This window comes from Danio rerio, chromosome 8 (genome assembly GCF_052040795.2).
Source record: "Danio rerio strain M-AB ecotype USA chromosome 8, GRCz13ab, whole genome shotgun sequence".
Lineage (NCBI taxonomy): Eukaryota > Metazoa > Chordata > Actinopteri > Cypriniformes > Danionidae > Danio > Danio rerio.
In genome coordinates this window covers 60,299,380-60,321,617 of record NC_141028.1, presented here as the reverse complement: position 1 = coordinate 60,321,617, position 22,238 = coordinate 60,299,380, and the positions used below count along the sequence as shown (strand labels likewise).

Below are 22,238 nucleotides of genomic sequence, written 5' to 3'. Positions count from 1 at the left end.
TAATTAAAGAAAATTGAGGACGGAGTTACTGGAGGAAAGCAATGTTACCATCATACATGCAGGAATGTATCATATACAATCATACAATGCGCCATTTATTGCTTAAACACTACGAACACAATGATATATTCTGTGTTTATTTATTAAATTATCTATTGAATGTATGTCTTTGACGTGTAAATATGTTACATTTCACTTCCTGTTTTTATTTTTATCTGTTTAGACTGAACATTGGCATACAAAACATTTCAGTGTCATACACAAACGCGTTTTCAGTGTTTGATTAACAGCTTCATTACAGGGCTTTGCTTATGTGGTATGTCGACTATTTTCTTTTTTTCCTTTACAAAACCTGCTGCGGTATAAAATCATACGTTGGAATGAAATGTGATTGACAGGCGAGGAGGGCCAATCCGCATTCTCAAGGTCAACCGTGATTGGTTAGAATGACGCTTGGTAGGGTGGTTCTTCGAAGACAGCTAATGGCGTGCTGATACATACTAGCCTTGTGAGGGCGGGGGAAGGGCAGAGTCTATTTATATGGGGGAAGTGTCTACTCCCAGCCAGTTGAAGAAAGGAAAAGGTTCGCTGCTTTCTCAAATCCAAATCACTCGAGCTAAAATGAGGGAAATCGTGCATCTTCAAGCTGGACAATGCGGAAACCAGATTGGAGCCAAGGTTGGTGTTCATTTAGTACAAATCTGCAGTTGTTGGTTTATTGTGTATTTACATAATGGGAGGTTTATATCAATCAACAATCTACATTTTATTTGAGTTAATTGTAAAAATGAATGCTAAATTAAATTAATTTTGTTTTCAATGTGCTGTATTGTTCGCAGTACAATACGACCCGCCTAAAAATGAGATTCTGAAGTCGTTTGAATGAAATCTAGGTCATCCATGTACTTTCCCATTTGATGTTTATTTTATTCAATTGTAAAACGATTGATATATTTTGTAAAACGACGAAATTTAGCAGTCGTCCGATGGATGTGTAATTTTTGTGCCAGCTGGTCATGCTCACCGGCGTCTGTCTGGAACTTCCCTTTGTCAGATTCACTGCAGTGCGGCAAAAAGGAAGTAGACGTTTAAGCGCGTTTTAAATGCGCCCAAAAACCGGCTTTTGGACTACAATAGTAGTACACAATAAATCGTATGAAACCCAAAACCAAATCTGCTGATTTTGATATCTATGGAATTTTTAGAGATATTTTCGCATCAGCAAATCGATTAGGTTGAAACGCACCGGAAATGGATTTCAGCCAACCGGCGTTCATGGCGCGCGCGCGAATTTTAGGCGGGAGGAGTTTAAAGAAAACGAATTGTTTACGACGTCGACCAGATGTAACCGATATAAATCGTTAATAAAAGCATAATGTGGACACATTTTCTTCATAAAATGTAATGTACGATGCTTATACTTAGTGGTGATAAGAAGTGCGTTTGAGAACATTGTTGTTTTTGTAACATCAAGTATGTTATCATTTGAAAAGCAGTTAAATGACTATAATGTCAGTCCATATGATTTTTTTTGTCTGCTTACTTGATTTTACATTTAATGGTTGTCTGTTTTTTGACACTAATACATATATACTTTTTCATTAGTTCTGGGAGGTGATCAGTGACGAGCATGGTATTGATCCCACTGGAACATATCATGGAGACAGCGACCTTCAACTCGACAGAATCAATGTCTATTACAACGAGGCATCAGGTGCAACAGCTTGACATTTTATGATGTTTCACAAATGATATTATAATTTTCTTTTATTGTTTGCTAAGGCAAACCATTTTAACCCTGTATTTGTAATCTTTTAGGAGGTAAATATGTGCCCCGTGCTGTGTTGGTGGATCTGGAGCCTGGTACTATGGACTCTGTGAGGTCCGGACCCTTCGGTCAGGTTTTCAGACCAGATAACTTTGTTTTTGGTGGGTTTTCATTTTAAATAACTAATTGATTTATTTATTGTACAAATTTGAAAATTAAGAATTTTCATTCATTTGGACCAGGTCAGAGTGGTGCTGGAAACAACTGGGCTAAAGGCCACTACACAGAGGGAGCAGAGCTGGTGGACTCTGTCCTGGATGTGGTTCGCAAAGAGGCAGAGAGCTGCGATTGCCTGCAGGGCTTCCAGCTCACCCACTCCCTGGGTGGAGGAACGGGCTCTGGTATGGGCACCCTCCTCATTAGCAAGATCCGTGAGGAGTATCCCGACCGCATCATGAACACCTTCAGCGTGGTGCCCTCACCCAAAGTGTCTGACACTGTGGTGGAGCCCTACAACGCCACATTGTCGGTTCACCAGCTGGTTGAAAACACAGACGAGACCTACTGCATTGACAACGAGGCTCTTTATGACATCTGCTTCCGCACACTCAAACTCACCACACCGTCATACGGTGATCTCAACCATCTCGTATCTGCCACCATGAGTGGTGTGACCACCTGCCTCAGGTTCCCCGGCCAGCTCAATGCCGATCTCCGCAAACTGGCCGTCAACATGGTGCCCTTCCCCCGTCTCCACTTCTTCATGCCCGGCTTCGCTCCTCTGACCAGCAGGGGGAGCCAGCAGTACCGCTCTCTAACCGTACCCGAGCTCACACAGCAGATGTTTGATGCTAAAAACATGATGGCTGCGTGCGACCCGCGTCACGGCCGCTACCTCACAGTCGCCGCCATCTTCCGTGGCCGCATGTCTATGAAGGAGGTCGACGAGCAGATGCTCAATGTTCAAAACAAGAACAGCAGCTACTTTGTGGAATGGATCCCAAATAACGTCAAGACCGCCGTTTGCGACATCCCGCCTCGTGGTCTGAAAATGGCCGCCACCTTCATCGGAAACAGCACTGCCATCCAGGAGCTCTTCAAGCGCATCTCCGAGCAGTTCACGGCTATGTTCAGGCGCAAGGCTTTCCTGCATTGGTACACAGGCGAAGGTATGGATGAGATGGAGTTCACCGAGGCAGAGAGCAACATGAACGACCTGGTGTCTGAGTACCAGCAGTACCAGGACGCCACCGCCGAGGAGGAGGGCGAGTTTGAGGAGGAGGGAGAGGAAGAGCTGGCTTAAATCGCATTAATATACGTGTCGTTTTCCAGGCTGTATCATTTTGCTCATGTAAAAGGAAAATAAACCTTCCAAAGTCCTGTTTTTTTGTTCTATTCCTCCTCATGTTTGTACAGATGTCAATAAAAGGCTTTTTCTTCTGTTAAAACGTCTTTCTCTTTCATTGCTTTAAGAATTTGATCATGTGAATTAACCCATCCTCATTCTTCACTGGTCACATACACTGACAGATCCTTGTTAAACCTGTTGGGATTGCCTCTAGACATCAAACTGATCTTGTGCCAGAAGTATATTTGCATTACCAGTCATAAGATTCAACAGTCCCATTATAGAACTTTCCAATGCATTAGAATGGTAGAACACGATGTGTGCAAGTAAACGATGTGCGAAACTTCAATTTTGTGAATACATTTTGAAGTTGGAAGGGAATAAATGGATTACTGGTAGTTAAGTCAATATTGTACTTTTATTGGTACTTAAACATTAATATCATTTAAAAATTAAACATGGTTATAAATGCTAATAAAACTGTTAATCAACTAGTGATGCATTGCATTTCATACATTATGTATCATAGTTAAACATTTAATAATTAAGCATCATTAAAACACAACATTAAGAGAAATTTGTAACCAATTTCCTTGACCATTTCTCAAAGTATCTTATATTCCAAAGGGGGACAGAACGTTCACTTTTACAGTAAACTTGATTAAATAAACAGATCTATAACATAACGAGAGACCGGTATGTATATATATATATAAATATATATACATATGAGCAATTCCAGCGTTCAGGATGTGACATTTACAATAAAAACTTGAAACGTAAATTCACATAGAAAGCATATGTTAATATTATATTAACACTTGTTTATATTTTCCAGAACAACTGACTACAGAGTTCAGGAACCAAAAAAATATCAATTTGTAAACATGTTTTGTACTTTTAACGTAGAAAATACAATGCGGGTTTACAGAATACAACATACTTTGTAGAAATTCTGTGAATTAAACTGCACAACCCAAAAGAAACAATGATAATCAAAAGGGTATGAGTTGGCTCTCTATAAAACAAAAATTACTAGTTTTATTTTGTATTTTCACATTTATTAGAAAAAAGTGTCGTTTTGGATGTGAAATTGATACTTGTGTGACTAGTAAATCAAATAAAATAGTTTGAAAACACTGACAGATTCATTTTTGAGTATTTCAAAAGTACTGTAAAATACTTGCTTATAAAAGAAAACCTGAAAACGGTTTCCGTATTTTGTTAAAAACCAAATTTTTTTCATAGGAAAGTTGACATTTGCACAGAATTGCTCATATATATATATATATATATATATATATATATATATATATATATATATATATATATATATATATATATATATATATATATATCATATATAACCTAACTATAGTAAAAACCAGATAATGTAGTAATTTATTGTGTTAAATATACTATTTAAAGTCATTATAGTAAATAATTACTACATCAATAAATGAATAAGGACATATTCGGGGAATTTTAGACTTAATACATTTTAAACCAAGTTGTAAGGCAATCAGAAACTCGACATATCACTGTTTACTAAAAAGATCAAATGTTGTAAATCATTTTACCACATTATAAAGCACACTGAACACACTTTTCACATTAGCAGCTCTTTGAAGATATCAGTTCACAACAGTTCTGTCAATAGTCTGGCATATACATCAACAAAGTATAACTGCTATGCCAAACTAAATACTAACATGAGACTGGTTTACTTGTAAAGTATCCTACAGTTAATAAATTCACTGCAGAATATACTAAACTAACATTTTACACTATACTGTGGTATTATTTCCTGTAGTATTAAACTATGCACAGATATTGATAGCATTGCAATTAGCCTATTAACAATGGAAGGTTTACAATTCATAGCATTTATCAATCAGCAGTAATTCTTAATTTTTAATCAATCTTACCACATTTATGTTGATAGTCGTGAGTGTCCTTACTATATATTGTCAGCAGGTGGCGCTGTTGACTAGGTTTTTCTTCTTGTCCATATGAAATAGGATAAGATGCCAACACACAGCAGGAGCAGAGACCAGCAACACACCTTTACCACATGGTCTTCAAGATTCTGCTTTTCTCCAAAGCGAGAGATAAAACCTGACTGAGAAAAACACACAAAGTCAGAAATAAAACGACCCAGTTTTCACTCAGGAAACTGTTTTTAAAAATCTGTAGAGTATTTGTATTAGTCCTCCATATGAGGGCGCTATCGGTTAATCGATTGAGAATTGAACGAAAATAATCAAATGTTCGCTTTTGTAAGATATTTTTCCTTACCCGCCAATTGTAAGAACCATACATGTTTTAAACTCTTACTAACTGGTTAAAACGTCGAATTAAAACGATATGATAACAAATAGTTTGAAAAATCTAACAGCACTTGACTTACTGGCTTTGTACAGCTGAAATCAATCAACTGGAGCAGATGATGACACCGGAAGCTGCGCACAATAAATTTCAAAATGGCGCGCTCATTCTTACGGTTGTTGCTATCAGATACGTTTGCGGCTGACAATTGTTTACTATATATTTTTTAATTAAATTACCCATTGATTGTATTTTATTACCATCTACCACAACCCCAAACGTCACGCTAATGTAAAAACAGTAGTTGTACCGAGTATTAATGTTATTTATTAAATTACCCATTAAATTGTATTTTTTTACATCTAGCCCTACTCCAACCCCAAACTCAACCGTCATAGTAATGTAAAAATGTTAATTATTGTCAGTGTCACAAAAATAATGCTTTACTTATTTGCGTATCCACAGCTGTGTCCTATCTAGACTACCCATTCCTTACGCTAAAAACAAAGTGGATTAAAGATGTTGTTGTGTACTCCTAAATTATATTTAATTAAGAGATATGAATGTGTCTGCAGAACATGATAAAATGTCTCATGCCACGAAGAGTAAACATAACCATTCTGATTATCAGTTATGACAATTTCAATAAACAAAACAACAATAGAAAATTGTAATGGTTTTATTGCTTAAAATGGAAATTGTGTTGATTTTAGTGGAAACTGTAATGGCCTTGATTGTAATTTTCATAAACCGCCATGGTGACACCAATAAATCCTAATGGAATATATCCCAAAACACAGAAGAAGTTGTTAAATTGTAGTGAATTTGATGGTTAAATTTAGATTTTTGTAATGGTATTTATTTATAATAAAAACAAATTACAATCTTCTGTGATGGTTTATAATGGGGTTTTTTCAGCATTGCACATCTTAGAGGAATGACTTGAACAATACAGCTGTTCTGCACAGTTTTAATCTATGTCAATTTAAGTGGGCCAACTAATAAATATGTATAACAGATAATAATCAATTAAATAGATATAGTTGTAACTTATAGAAAAAATAAGTTTGGATCATTTGTTATAATTTGTATGTATTGTTTATTATGTTATATAAATGACTTTAAACAAATGAAAACTCTAAAATTAAAGTTACCTTTTCCATTCAGCAATATTAAGCAACGTTAATTTATTACGCCACATTATTTCACATTTTCTTCATAATTCTGGGGGAAAATCCACTTGTTATAGTCTAATTATTCTTTGTGTGTGTGTGTGCATTTCTAATTCTGCATTAAACTGAAATTATTCCACCATATCATGCAAGTCCAGATTCACTGACACCTCCAGTATTTTTGCAACAGCTGCCTCAGCTAAGCAAACATCTGCTGACAGCGATGAATCATCATAATGACTCAGAATGGAACCAAATGCTTAAATCACCATGAAACTGACAATTACCATACTTTTATGCAGTATTGCATCAATTATTATAAACGTTCTATTCATGCAAATCAGTATTTGTGTGCCAAATTCATATGTTCTCATAATCTTGAATCCAAATAACTTCATCAGCATCTCTTGTAACATTAATATGCAAGTCAAAACTCTAATCATATATTTGGTCACTATAAAGAACCCAAAACCCTTCAGTGGTTCAGCTGTAAACATACAAAGCTCCAAAAACACTTTTGTGCATCAAAAAATCTGTAAATATGAGTTTGTTTGCCTGTCAGGGAGTCAGACACAACAGAGGAGTATTTTGAGAACCGTGCGGGTGTTCTTCTCCGCCATTAGCTTACGCTGGTTACGCTGCAATGCATTCCGGGATACCTGTGCTTTGTAAGTTCGCACAAGTCACCTCTCGAAGCTTACTTGGCAAAAGGGGCGGAGCAAGTACACATCCGGGAATTTATTTGTACTTGGCAAGATGTGAACATCACGGTTGAGGTTGGGGAAAAAGGAGTGAGGACTCAAATGCAAAAAAATGGCCATTTATTAATAGTAAAAGTAAAATAAACAGCAAAATAAACTACCCCAAGGGGGAAAACAATAATGAAATAAGTAAATAAACAAACAAACAAACAAGACTGGGCAGGCTGGCAGGGATCAGGACGGGAACACTCAGGACAACGCAACATATGATGACGAACTGGCACAAGACAGCAGACATGAGGAGAATATAAGCAGAAGTAAATGAACACACAAACAGATGAACATAATTAACTAATAATGGGTTAACAAGGAGGGTGGGACAAGACAATAGACGGTAGAGCACGTGACAGAGACAGCACAAGCCATGTGCTTACATAAAGGCAAGGCAAGGCAAGTTTATTTATATAGCACATTTCATACAAAGTGGCAAATAAAAGTGCTTTACATAAACAAGAATAAAAGAAACAAGTAAAATAAAAATAAAAACAAATAATAAAAATGCGTAAAAACAAAACAAAACATAAAAACAGGTAAAATGTGATATAAAAGAATGAAGAAGAAGAGAAAAACATGATAGTGCAATCTGTCGGACGCAGCACAGTGCTCATACAGTAAAGGCGCAGCTAAACAGACGTGTTTTCAGTCTTGATTTGAATGTGCCTAATGTTGGAGCACATCTGATTATTTGTGGAAGCTGATTCCAGCAGCGAGGGGCATAGTGGCTAAAAGCCGATTCACCCTGCTTTGACTGAACTCTTGGAACTTCTAGTTTATATGATCCTAAAGATCTGAGTGATCTGTTAGTTCTGTATTCAGTGAGCATATCTGTAATGTATTTAGGTCCTAGGCCATTTAGTGATTTATAGACCAGTAATAATACTTTAAAATCTATTCTGAATGTAACTGGCAGCCAGTGTAGAGACCTGAGGACAGGTGTGATGTGCTCTGATTTCCTGGTTCTGGTTAGAATTCTGGCTGCAGCGTTCTGGATGAGCTGCAACTGTCTGACTGTCTTTTTAGGAAGACCAGTGAGGAGTCCATTACAGTAATCCACCCTGCTGCTGATAAAAGCATGAACAAGTTTCTCTAAATCTTCACTAGAAACAAAGCATCTGATTCTTGCTATGTTTTTGAGATGATAGTATGCTGATTTACTGACTGCTTTGACATGACTATTGAAACTCAGATCTGACTCCAGAGTCACACCAAGATTCTTGACCTTATTTTTTGTCGTTTGACCTTTAGTGCCAAGGTACGCATTTACCTTGAGAACCTCATCTTTGTTTCCAAACACAATCATTTCAGTTTTCTCTTTGTTTAACTGAAGAAAGTTTTGGCACATCCAATTGCTCATTTCATCAATGCATTGGCAGAGGGTGTCAATGGGGCTGTAGTCATTAGGCAGTAAGGCTAGGTAGATCTGAGTGTCATCAGCATAGCTGTGGTAGGAGATTTGGTTTCCCTCTTGTTAGTAAAGCTATATTCCAGAAAGTTTGTAGAATCGATGCTGATCTTCAAGCCATGTTGTTTGAGCACTGTGCTGATAGGCTCAAGTTAAAATTAGGGTATAAGACATAAAAGCAAGAGTGCGAAGAGCGGAGCAGTGGGCAAAGACGTCCGAATAGTAGCAAAGCAGGAAGTAGAAACAGGACAAGAAGACGCAGCCAATGAAAGAACTCATTAACCACATGTTCAAATGACAACACAAGCACCACGTGCTAAACACAACACCATCAGAAGACTGAACGCAAGACACGAGCACACGATGGATGAAAACACTCACTGTGCACTCACACACGCAACTGCATGTTCCATCCCAGCGACGACCGAAACCAACTGGACTGAGACGCTGGGAATGAAACACCACGCTGCAGACAAACGTGAACACCTGGACGGGAGATTGCAAATACGCAAAGACCTCACACGCTCGCATCACGCGGGGACACGCACGATCCAACCGCGTTCACAAAGGGCGCTCATACAGAGACGCACACACAATGGCTGTTTCTCAATATGCGTTCTTCAGCGGTCTTGCGTCCTCGTGTTCTCGTGAAACGTCATCATCAGCTGCCTAAGTTCAGTTCCAATACTCAAGACCGCAAGTACGGAGGACGCGTGAAACTTCCCGGATGTGATCTTGATATCGAGGACGCACCGATGCAGACTTGAGCACCGAACTCGCTCTGGAAGTCCCAGAAGTCATTGCGAGGTGGGAAGCGCAGCATTTTATCTAGATTTATTATTAAAGTTCCGAGATATAACTTATTTACCTCAGGAGTTTCCCTAAATGAGATGGTGAAAGTAAACATTAACATGGACATCTTAATGTAGGAATAAACACAATAAGGGTGTGAAATTCATATTAAAATCTGTTTTATTTATATAGTGCAGAGTGTATTTATAATGTTTTTATGCGAAGTATATATTTTGAAAAAGGGAAAAACAATATATCATTGTATGAATGCTGTAATGTTTAAATAATTTACCATTAAAAACGCGTGAAGGTCATGTGACCATCAGGAAGAATGCAGCATCTCATTTCTCAAAGGACGCGTTCTCTGCCCTCGTGGTCCCCCGAGTTCGTTCTTCTGACGACACCTGGCAAGACCGCTCTCCACAAGAACGCAAGTCCGTTCTTTGCGTTCTTGGAATTGAGAAACAGCCCATGACAAAACAAGTGCTCGACCCAAGAAAACCCGAGCCGAGCACAACAGGACAGGACAAGACAGGGCTAGTGTCCGGACTCTGCGACCAAAACAAGAATTTACACAGTAACAGTAGTTCAGCGATGGCTGATGACGTTTTTACGAGGACACAAGAACGCAAGTACAGGCAAGAACGCATATTGAGAAACAGCCCTGATCTGAGAATTTAACTGAGAACAAACAGGAAGTGCATTTAAAGATTTAAATTTTAGATTACAAGGGCAAACTATTATTTTGTCTCAATGACCAGCACACATGAATCGTTCAGCACAAAACTAGCAATGTGAGCGAACAAAATCAATATGGTTAGTTTGGATTTCATACGTATTTAAAAACGAACAGACTGAAACTAACATCTAAAAAACTGTATTTCAGCTGATCTTCAGTGCCACTCACCCATCCTCCTTTGTCCCGGATCTCGGGGCAGATGACCCTCTCCACGTAGCTGCCCACACACTCCTGTATCTGCGGCGTGATGTCCTCCATGCCCCTGTCCTGGCAGTGCAGAGCCAGCTGACCAGCCAGAACGAACACCGACAGCACGGCGCTCCAGGCCAGATCCCTGCGCCTCGTGGGAGCGAAGTGTTCGTCCAGGATGGAGAGCAGCGTGGGGCAGGCCGTGTGCTCCGTCACGTCCTGGAAAACTCTCGGCCAGCGGCGAAAGAAGATCGGGAAGCGGATCAGCAGCTCGTCTCCAGCGTGGCGCAGGGCAGCGGAAGCACGGGAAGGTGCCGGACACAACGGGACGCCTAGTTTGGACACAAGGATATTTTAGCAAACGAAAACTAAAGGCAACATTGAGCACGATAACAATGAAGATAAAAAAATCGTTCACAGTCTACATGGAAACCAAATCCGCTGATTTTAATACAATTTTAATAAGACAATACTCTGATTGAGAGTCTACGATGTAAACAGAGATTTTTGATGACCTTAATACGACAGAAGTCATAATAGAACTAAACAGAAATGGAGAAAAGAACGATGTAGTGACCAGTGTTTCCCAAAACCCGTAGTTTCTCTATCGCAGATCCATGGCTTGAACCACGTTAGTTATGCTGTAAAGCGCCCATAATGATGCTCTAAACGGGGTGGAGGAACTACTTCTTTAGAGAAAAACCCATAACTTCTTTGTGCAAATTATATTGCTTTACACGCACACGCATTTAAAATAAATTTAAAAACATGCACTCGCTTTCCATATTAACTGAAATATATGTAAATGCCACATATGGTTTGCTTTACTAATATTATTGAGAAGTTGAACATTACATATTCTATTCTAAATCGCTTACAAAAGCTAACACATATTCTAATATCATATATAAATACATAAATAATGAGGCTATTTATTATGAAATAAAATATAATATTATTATTTATTAGTAATGAAAAAAAACACACTTTAATAGTAATATTAATGATTATTGTGATGATGAGGATGATAATAATAATAATAATAATAATTATTATTATTATTATTATCAATAATTTTAATTATTATTATTATTATGTAGGTAATTGTTTATTTATTTATTTATTTTTTTTAAGTCTACTTTTACAATTTAACACATTTAAACCACTGCAGAAATGTTCTACCCAGCAGGCCCATGTCATATACAGTACAGATACTTAATAAATAACCCATTATAAGTTATAAGAATTAACGTCAGCTTTTTGTTTTCACAAACTTTGGCGACGTCACATAAATTAGTAAACACCACTTTTAAATAATACGTCACCTATAGCTTTCATTATGAGGCTGTGTTCAAAATGTTTTCAAAGTGCACTGTGAAGGGAGCACGATTGTAAATATGAAGATCGTTAAAACTGAACTGTAAAAATAGTTTGGAAGCAAATTACAAAGAGAGATGACCTTAATGCTTTTTCATTTTTAATAACTCCAACTTTGAATGTTAGGATGTTCTTAATGAATAGGGCACAGGGGGGGATAAGTGGCAATAGAACACAGCCAGAAACTATGTTTCTAACTACAGCTCCAGAGGTGTAGTTGCCAGTGCTCAAGTTTGCGACGCAGTTTGTGAATGTACGTTGTAGCTACTGATTTAGGAAACGGCAAATTAACAAACTATGTTTGTAACGCTGAAACTTGCGACCTTAGTTGGCTAACCATGATTTTGGGCAACGCACCCCTGTATAGTTAAACATTATTTCCAGTTGTGAATTGCTTTATGGGATGTTGTTCTCTACTCTGTCCACTTTTGATGAAAATTCAAGTCTATACTGTAAAAAATATCCCTAAATGATCAGTTTTCCGTATTTTTATGATTCATGTTTTTATTTTTGCCACTTTATTTCTACTTATGAATTACATTATAGCATCTTGATCTTTCTTCCAACAACTTTTAACCATGAAAAGTTGGAAAAAGTGACTTTTATTGACGTGTAATAGTGTGCAGTGCTATATTGTTTGGGTTGGTGTTGTACATTACACTACAAACACCTTGTAATAAACTGCAGCACATTTTCTCTTATTTTCTACACTCATTTCTCTAGATATTATTTTTTATACATTATATTATCTCCAACTACTAAAATGTTAGTAAAAGTCACTTTGTTAAACGACAGAGTTGAATTTTCTACATCAACAGAGAACAGAGCAGAGATCAACATCCCATAATGCAACTCACAACCACAAATAAACCCAAAAACACTATTAATTAGCAGATATTTTTTTACAGCGTAACGCAAATTTTAAAATAATACAACAAAACTATAACCTGGTTTGGCTGTCACGTAGCTGATGTAGTCGTACGCCATCAGAAAAGCTTCACGCACTAGTGGATCTGGACTGTTCAGGCCTCGACCAATCACAGCGTCGTCTGACCGTCCCATCAGCTCAGATACACACAGGTCAAACTTTAAATGTCCGAATGTTGTGTTTAGGTCTCCATCCATGCCATTGTCATCTATATAAGCTGCGTGTTCTGATTATCCAGATCTATGAAAAGAAAACTCAAGATCAGTTTTCAGAGTTTCATTCATTCATTTTCCTTCAACTTAGTCCCTTATTTATCAGTGGTCACCACAGCGGAATGAACCACCAACTCTTCCAGCATATGTTTTACGCAGCGGATGCTCTTCCAGCCATCCCAGTACTTGGAAAATAATAATAATAATAATAATAATAATAATAATAATAAAAATAAAATAAATAAAATAAAATACTCAAATTTTAATTCACATCTTCTATGTTTAGTATTTAAATATTTGTTTTCAAAATATATATTTATTAATTCTTAAAAAAATAATAGAAATAATGTTGGATATTATTTTTTTTTTGCATTTATTTATTTATTTACAAAATGTTTGTTATTTGAAAAAACAGCCCAAAAAAAAACGAATTTTAAATAATTAAAGAAATTAACTACACAATGGCAAACATTTAAGCCCCCCCCAAAAAATAAATAAAAAAATACAGTCCCTCCAGGATTTTGGAGATATTTTGTTAATATATTTCCAAACTAAAATGATTTTGTTACAGCTTTTCTCAAAACTTATGTTAATGGTTGCTTAAATTCTTGTGTTGTGCAATGAAAATTACTAAAACATTTGTTTTTTTTTTGTATCTCAAGAACCTTTGGCATCTTGGAGGGTCTGAAAAATAATAAATAAATTCTTAAAAACAGAAAATATGTAAAGAACACGTTCAAACCCTGCATTTTCAATATTATAGTTATTATGGTTGTAAATTGAAAATTATCATGAAATATGAAATAATCTGACCTGAAAATCACTTCCCCCCAAACAATTAATCAAAAATCATTTATTTACATCACTACAACAATACATTTAAAATTGTTTAGAAAATAAAATGTCATGCATTGTACATGAAAAATCTTAATAAAAAATATATTATATTACATTATATTACATTATATTATATTATATTATATTATATTATATTATATTATATTATATTATATTATATTATTATAATAATAAGGAACTTTTCTTAAAAAAAGAAATTACATTTTCAAAACCAACATGAATACTATAAACATGGCATATATAAATTAAAGTAGATTTTTCCTTGTTTTTCTAGTTGAAATTCTTGTTGTCACCTTTCTAGAAGCAGCTGCAACATTCAAAGAAATAAAACAAGTTAACATGACAAGATTATCATCATAATGTAAATGTCCAGATTGTAGAACATGATCATCAACCAAAGCAAATCTGAAGTTCACACACGCCAAAATGAAAGGCCCGTTGACTTACCCTTTTCTCACAGACGTGAATCATGCCATGACCAAACAACTGGGATCATTTAACAGCTGACAGAAGTGCAACATACAACTGGAGATTCTCAAGAGGGAACCGATCACATGTGCATGCTGTCGTTGATTATATTTCCTTCTGTTGTCTGTAACAGATCCAGTGCATGAACAGTTATCCAATGACACTAAGACTCTTCATGGGTACAGCTATAAATACTCCACACGCAGTAACACTCGGACAAGAGGCGCTCATAACCTTTCTGTGCCTATACAGTGTGTGTTTGTTTATAACGTATGCTTTCAGAGTAATTTCAGGCTATTCTGCATTGTAATAGAGTAGTATATTTTGGAGGGGTGAAAAAAAGATTTTATGGCTTTTAATTTGGAAGTTCTTTCTCAAAAAGTGCTTTCATTACAAACAGGCAGAGTTTTAAATGGAACATAAAACATCAACAATGGAGGATTTTTTTAAATATATATGGAGCTTGTGGTATAAAAAAGTCCAAGAAAAATAAACAAAAAAGTTCCAGAAAATTAGGATAAAGGATTAAGCGCAGATTTGCGAGAGCGGTGATCTGAGTGAACATGCAATACCTCTCCCTGACATTAGATGGCGCTTAATGAAAAACAGAAATACTCCAGCCGCACGTTAGATTAGCATTTTCATTTCTGTTTTAGCTCCTCCACTACAAAACACAAACACCTACTCAAATGCTTGCGGAAAAATTATTTAAATAAAAAAAAAATCTTTAAATCGATATATACATATCTGTCAGATACACACCCACCGTTATTTTACTTTAGTGAAATGTTTAAATATCGAGGAAAATATCAGTATATAGGTCAGATACACACCCACCGATATCTGACTTTGGTAAAATGATTATTTTTTGGGGGAAAATATCTGTAAATCAATATATCTGTTAGATACACACCCACCGATATCTGATTTTGTTAAAATGCTTAAATAACTGGGGAAATATCAGTAAATTGCTATTTTGGTCAGATACACACCTACTGATACCTGATTTTGGTAAAATGATTAAATATTGGCGGAAATATCTGTAAATCGATATATCGGTCAAATACACACCCACTGATATCCGACTATGGTAAAATGCTTAAATATCGGAGGAAATATCTGTAAATCGATATATCGGTTAGAGACACAACCACTGATACCTGATTTTGGTAAAATGCTTAAATATCAGGAAAATATCTGTAAATTGATATATCTGTCAGATACACACCAACCTATATCTGATTTTAGTAGAATGCTTAAATATTAGGAAAAATATGTGTAAATCAATATATCGGTCAGATACACACCCACCGATATCTGATTTTTGGAAAATGCTTAAATATCCTGGGAAAAAGTCTGTAAATATATAAATATTGGTCAGATACACACCCAACGATATCTGATTTTGGGAAAATGCTTAAATATCAGGGAAAATATCTGTAAATTGATATATCTGTCAGATACACACCAACCGATATCTGATTTTGGGGAAATGCTTAAATATCGAGGGAAATATCTGTAAATTGATATATCTGTCAGATACACACCCACCGATATCTGATTTTGGTAAATTGCTTAAACATCCTGGAAAATATCTGTAAATATACAAATATTGGTATGATACACACCCAGCGATATCTGATTTTGCTAAAATGCTTAAATAACTGGGGAAATATCACTAAATTTATATTTTGGTCAGATACACACCTACTGATATCTGATTTTGGTGAAATGATTAAAAATTGGTGGAAAAAGCTGTAAATCGATATATCTGTCAGATACACACCCACCGATACTTGATTTTGGTGAAATGCTTAAATATTACGAAAAATATCTGTAAATTGATATATCTGTCAGATACACACCCACCGATATCTGATTTTAGTAGAATGCTTAAATATCGGGAAAAATATTTGTAAATCAATATATCGGTCAGATACACACCCACCGATATCTGACTGCGGTAAAATGCTTAAATATCGGGGGAAATATCTGTAAATCGGTGTATAGGTCAGATATACACACTCACCAATATCTGATTTTGGTAAAATGCTTAAATATCAAGGAAAATATCTGTAAATATATAAATATCTGTACGATACACACAAACACAGTGACATCTGATTTTGGGAAAATGCTTAAATATCAAGGAAAATATCTGTAAATCAATATATATCTGTCAGATACACACCAACCGATATCTGAGTTTTGACATGCTTAAATATCAAGGAAAATATCAGGCTTTGTTCATGTACCCTGCTTAAATTACAGTAAAACATGAGTTGGTGGCACTGATGCCAAGGACGAAATGGTCTAGCCGAGTACACAGGAATTGCAAATCAAATCTAATTCGATAGAGATTTTCCTTTCACTTAATTTAATTTCATGGCTTGTGAGTTTAACATGCAAACTTTGTTTGGTGGAGGAGGCTAAAAAGGAATGGAAACGCTTACGTGGTAGTAATTCATGAATTCTTGATGGTGCCAGTGAATTGACTAATGACAAATGACCTCCACAGTCACCAGCAGATGAGAAATCTGCAAGAACACCTGTAGATGGTATCATGTCAATATGGACCAAAGACTATGAGAAATGTTTCCAGCACCTGCTGAATGCCATGAAGAAGCAATGTTGACAAGATCAAGATAAACCAGTGGGTGTTAGTCACACAAATAAATTCATTATATACCAAAATTACTGTATGAAAGTAGCATTAAAAACATTTCAAGCTTGAGATGCTTCACATATCCACTAAAAATCACACTGACAGACATGTGCATGGTGTGTGATTGGCTGATTTTTTAAAACCCATACTAAACTCGACACTAGGGGGCGTTGTCATACTTATAAATCAACTGTACATACAATGACCAGCAAAACCAGTCCAAACTCTTCTCTCTCTCTCTCTCTCTCTCTCTCTCTCAGTAATAACAACATCTATGGGCTGCTGCCATGTGTGCAAATGATTCGCTGACTGCATTTTAAACTGTGATAATTAATGAATAATTAATATTCAGAATATGTACATCACCCACTGAGCTTTTCGAGCATTTACCAGCGTCAGTTTGCGAATGATTTTAAGACTAAACCTAATGCTTCCAATAGTATTATACCACTGTATAATTCATTACGAAATACTGTGGTGATATATGTTATTTTTATTCAATACTGTGAATAAAGCAACTTTATATGAGATTTACGTAATATCTACTTGTGTATTCAAGGTCTGGTTTTGGTTTTCAAATTAAAATTCAATGCATTGCACACTGTTTTGAAGAGTCCTTACTGGTCGGTGTTAATTAAAACGAGTATCCCCCCGTGTTTGAATGACTGACCTTGATTTGCATGCAGTTTTGGTTTATTTGCATGTAGTTTTTAAATGGACTTTGACGGGAGCGCGGGAAATCGCGCGCGCGCGGGAAGAAGAAGTGATAAAGCGCGGGAGATTGAGAGCCGTCGTCAGATTCTTCAGCGGTACACTTGAAAACAGTGTGAATAATCAATGATTGTTTTCCCATTTCGGAGCCCGTGTGGTTTATGTGTGATTTTAAAAGGCTTTTAATTTCCGCTCAGATGTGTTGGTGTGTGTGTGTTTTTTTTTTTGTGCGCGGCCGCGGGCTCGTGTGTCATGGAGGATTTTTTAATAGGAGCTCATTTCCTGGAGCAGCTCAGATACAGATCAAAGCCTCAAAGCTCTCAGTGCTAAGTGTGGGACAGTCTGGGAGGTGCAACCTTGCTCCCCAAAGCTATTGTCTCATCAACTTTCACTCATATTGGTCCCATATCCCTCATTGTTTTACCTCATCTCTGCTCCAAACAGGATAATTCAGTTTGGAGACTCCATGACACAACCATAATGGCATGCCCGTACTTTATTAGATCAACTCTGGCTCCGGCCACATGACTTTTCCCCTTTTACAGATGTCTTTAAACACTTTAACGCTTTATATTCCGATTTTGATGTTTAAATACAAATGATTGTTACATTAATACACGATCAATCTAATTACTAGAGTAGAGTTGTTTCTTTTTTCGACACATGTTTTGCTAGCATTTTACAAACTTTTAGATTTTTTGGAAAACCATACTCATCAAATGTCCCTGTTTCCACCTGGATTTGTTGTGTTCAAATGCTTCTCGTGCTTACCGATGTAAATAAAAGAGAAGGTCTGTTTATTGTCGACTGTTAGACTTATTTATGTCACTGCTTGTGATCACTTGTGTCCAGATTTTGTTTCTATTGGAAATCTGTGCACATGCATTTTAAACACTATGCAGTATGTAAGTGCAGCATGCAGTATGTAATATTTGTGCTGGATTGAGCTTTCTTTTAGCATATTTACAACCAATGTCTGTGTTTAAAGAATTGCAACAGTAAGGAATCGATCCTCTTCCATTGATTGATTGATTCCTAACTACACTGTAAAAAAAAAAAAAAAAAAAAAAAAAAAAAAATATATATATATATATATATATATATATATACACACACACACACACACACACACACACACACACATATATATATATATATATATATAGTAAAAAGTCATGTTTTATGTTACTTTAACTTATTATAAAAAGTTAATCAGGTTTCAACTTTAACTTTTTGTTAAGTTAAACAAATTTTATCTTGATTATTAAGTCAGATTAATTGATGCAAGTTTAAATGAGTTAATTTGGTTAATTTGCTTAAAAATGTAATGTTCTGCTTCCACCAGCCGCTGCGTGAATAAATCACGATATTCACGAGTAAATAGACGCATGAACATTTTAAGATTATTTGCTTCATTCACACGTCTAATTCACCTCCCAATAGATGCGGGTTCGAGTCAAGGACGGGGCTTCAGTCTGCCAGGTGACTCTAGTTTCGTTTAAATATAGCTAGCATTGATTTTATTGAGAGAGTAGCTGTGTTTATGTGCTTTAGGAAGGCTGAAAAGCCGCGTATATTCGTTTGGCGCCGTGTCTGAGTCCACTAGATCCTTTCAGAGGTGCACCAGGTCTGTGAGTTCATCAACTTCTCCAGAAACTACACCTGGATGATGGAAGCTCTCAGGGGAGCTTCAGACTGAGCCCAGCCCAGTTTGATGAGCTGTTGTCCGGTGTCAGCAGGAGGATTTCCTCTTGGGACACCACAGGCTATACGTCAAAATCACAGCCCTGCAAGAGAAAGCTCCTGATTGTTTAACGTGGCGCGAATGTCCACTGAAGTTCAGATTTGTCCAACTTGAGCAATTCAACTCGTGCCTCGTCATTCGCATCGCAGGGAAAATCAAAAAGCTGAAGAATCACATGTACATCAGTATTCACAGACTTTGGCGTGACTAGTCAGGATAGAGGGAAAGATGAATGCAGCAATGTACAGAGACAACCTGATTGAAGACCTGCTTCAGAGTGCTCTTGACCTCAGACTGGGGCAACGGTTCATCTTCCAGCAGGACAATGACCCAAAGCACACCACCAGAATATCAATGGAGCGGCTTCACAACGACTCAGTGAATGTCCTTGAGTGGCCCGGCCAGAGCCCTGACCTAAATCCTATTGAGCATCACAGGAGAGATCTGAAAATGGCTTTACACCATTGCTTCCCATCCAACCTGATAGAGCTTAAGAGGAACTGCAAAGAGGAACGGGCAACAATTCCCAAAGACAGGTGCGCCAAGCTTGTGCCATCATATTCAGAAAGACATGAGGCTGTAATCGCTGCCAAATGTGCATCAGCAAAGTATTGAGCAAAGGCTAAGAATACTGATGTTATTTTTTTATAAATTTGCAACAATATCAAAAACCCTTTCTTCACAATGTCATTATGGGGGATTGTGTGTAGAATGTTGAGGATAGAAATGATTTTAATCCATTATAGAATAAGGCTGTAACATAAACAAATGTGGAAAAAGTGAGGCGCTGTCAATACTTTCCAGATGCCCTGTATATTATACAAATAAATTGTGAGAAATGGCCCTTCAAATAAAGCCACACAAAGTCTAGTCTGGAATTTGGTAGACTTACAACTCAAGCACAATGACAGAAAAGCCCATAAAAGCATTGCTGAAGACATGGGTGCTAAAGAATAGTCTACCCTGCTATAGAAGTCGAAAATTGACGGATTGTTAGTTTCCCTGTAAGTGAACGCCCTGCAGAAACCATCTGAAGAACTCAATAGGCAATTCTGCAAACTCTACAGACGGCAGAAGACCTTGTTCATTACTTTCAGAAGAACGGTGAGTAAGATTGGTGCTCATGAAAAGGCAACATGTTGAAATCCACCGCTGCCAAAAAAAATAATTGAAGCACATCTCATGTTTGTCCAAAACCACCTGGTTGTTCACAGCGCTTCTGAAAAAAATAAAAATGCTTAGTAGACTGTGTTGAAAAGTTGAAATGTTTCGCAGAAGTGCACAGCGGCCCTGACTGAGGCATGAATGAACACTTTCTCATTGAAGGAACAATTAATTATGAGTCCAGAAACAAACAAAACACGCTTCTGTGGTGCATTCGATTAATGTGTCGGTGCTCTGTGGATAAGGGATTCTTAAATGTATACAAAATTAAAAAATCATCAGTCTAGGACACTTGAAAAGTGCCCCTGATGAGGGCAAGTTTGCCAAAATACGTAGATGCCCAAGAGTGGTGTTTGTAAAATAATAGCCATGTCATCATGTCATACTTATCGAGTGCCTTGGGATGATGATTTTTTTGTATGCAGTGTAAAAAATGCTGGGTTCCACACAGTTCATTATTTATTATACATCAATTAGGTTACCTTAATAACCTTAAATAAGCTGAATATGTCTGTGAATCTTTAAATATGAGCAGTTTAAGCCCATGCAATCCCACGGCAATTCATAACTTTTTGATTTAGTGGCTAATTCGTATGAATTCATACGATCTAATTCGTACTATTTAGGTGCCGAATTAGCCACTAAACTGACAAAATGTAAAGTGCTTACGTTTCCTCGTGAGATCAGGCTGGTTTAAGCTGTGTTTTTTTTACTTGTTAAGGTCTCTCACTTGGTCACAATCATAATTGAGGGTCTAAAACATTGAAAACCTTGCAAAAAAAGTTTTCAAAAAGATTAAGCTCCCAAAAATGTAAATAATAAGCTGAAAATATCCCTGAGTCATGAAATATGAGCGGTTTATGATTTATTATTTTACATGTTAGGGGTCTCTCACTTGGTCACCATCATATTTGAGGGACTAAAAGACTGAAAGCTGTCTCAAAAAAAGTTGTCAAAAGAGAACAAGCTCTCAAAAATTAATGAGCTGAAAACATCCATGACTCAAGAAATATAAGCATGCTGTGATGTTTTTCATATGTTGGAGTCTCTCACTTGATCACGATCATATTTGAGGGTCTAAAATATTGAAAACCCTGCAACAAAAAGAGATTAAGCTGCCAAAACGCAAATAATAAGATAAACATATCCATGACCCTTTAATTATGAGCTGTTTAAGCTGTGCTTTTTACATTTTGGGGTCTCTCACATGGTCATGATTACATTTGAGGTTCTAAAATACATTGCAAAAAATGAGCAAATAAGCTCCCAAAATGTAAGTAATAAGCTGAAAACATCTATGAATCATGAAATATGAGCAGTTTATGATATGCATTTTACATGTGTGGGGTCTCTAATTTGGTCACGATCATATTTGAGGATCTAAAATATTGAAAACTTTGCAAAAAAGAAAGATTAAGCTCACAAAATGTAAACAATAAGATGAAAACATCGATGAATCATGAAATATGAGCAGTTTTAGATATTGTTTTTACATGTTGGAGTCTCTCACTTGGTTTTAATCATATTTGAGGGTCTAAAACATTGAAAACCTTGCAAAAAAAAGTTATCAAAGAGAATAAGCTCCCAAAATGTAAATAATAAACTGAAAATA

At 36.5% G+C, this 22,238-nt stretch overlaps 2 protein-coding genes across 6 annotated transcripts in view; one reads left to right on the top strand and one right to left on the bottom strand.

Annotated features, from left to right (window-relative positions):
• The first annotated feature begins 536 nt into the window (after positions 1-536).
• On the top strand, positions 537-3,216 carry tubb2b (tubulin, beta 2b). Its single transcript, NM_001037410.2, has 4 exons — positions 537-678; positions 1,606-1,714; positions 1,819-1,929; positions 2,011-3,216. Exons 1-4 carry the CDS (start codon positions 541-543, stop codon positions 3,069-3,071), a joined length of 1,419 nt encoding a protein of 472 aa, NP_001032487.2. The 5' UTR covers positions 537-540; the 3' UTR covers positions 3,072-3,216.
• Positions 3,217-4,544: 1,328 nt separating this feature from the next.
• Positions 4,545-22,238, bottom strand: part of bcl2l16 (BCL2 like 16) — a 58,874-nt gene continuing 41,180 nt past the window's right edge. For 2 of the 5 annotated variants that reach the window (XM_087262679.1, XM_087262680.1), the window contains 4 exons: positions 14,322-14,466; positions 12,824-13,044; positions 10,479-10,831; positions 4,545-5,238 (listed from right to left, as the gene is read on the bottom strand). In XM_087262679.1, the coding sequence (XP_087118805.1) occupies positions 5,107-5,238; positions 10,479-10,831; positions 12,824-13,001 (663 nt within the window). In that variant the 5' untranslated portion in view covers positions 13,002-13,044; positions 14,322-14,466 and the 3' untranslated portion in view covers positions 4,545-5,106. Of the gene's footprint in view, positions 5,239-10,478; positions 10,832-12,823; positions 13,045-14,321; positions 14,467-16,795; positions 16,892-22,238 lie in introns of those variants that run through there. The other 3 variants (XM_087262681.1, XM_087262683.1, NM_001172402.1) reach the window with 3 other exon arrangements.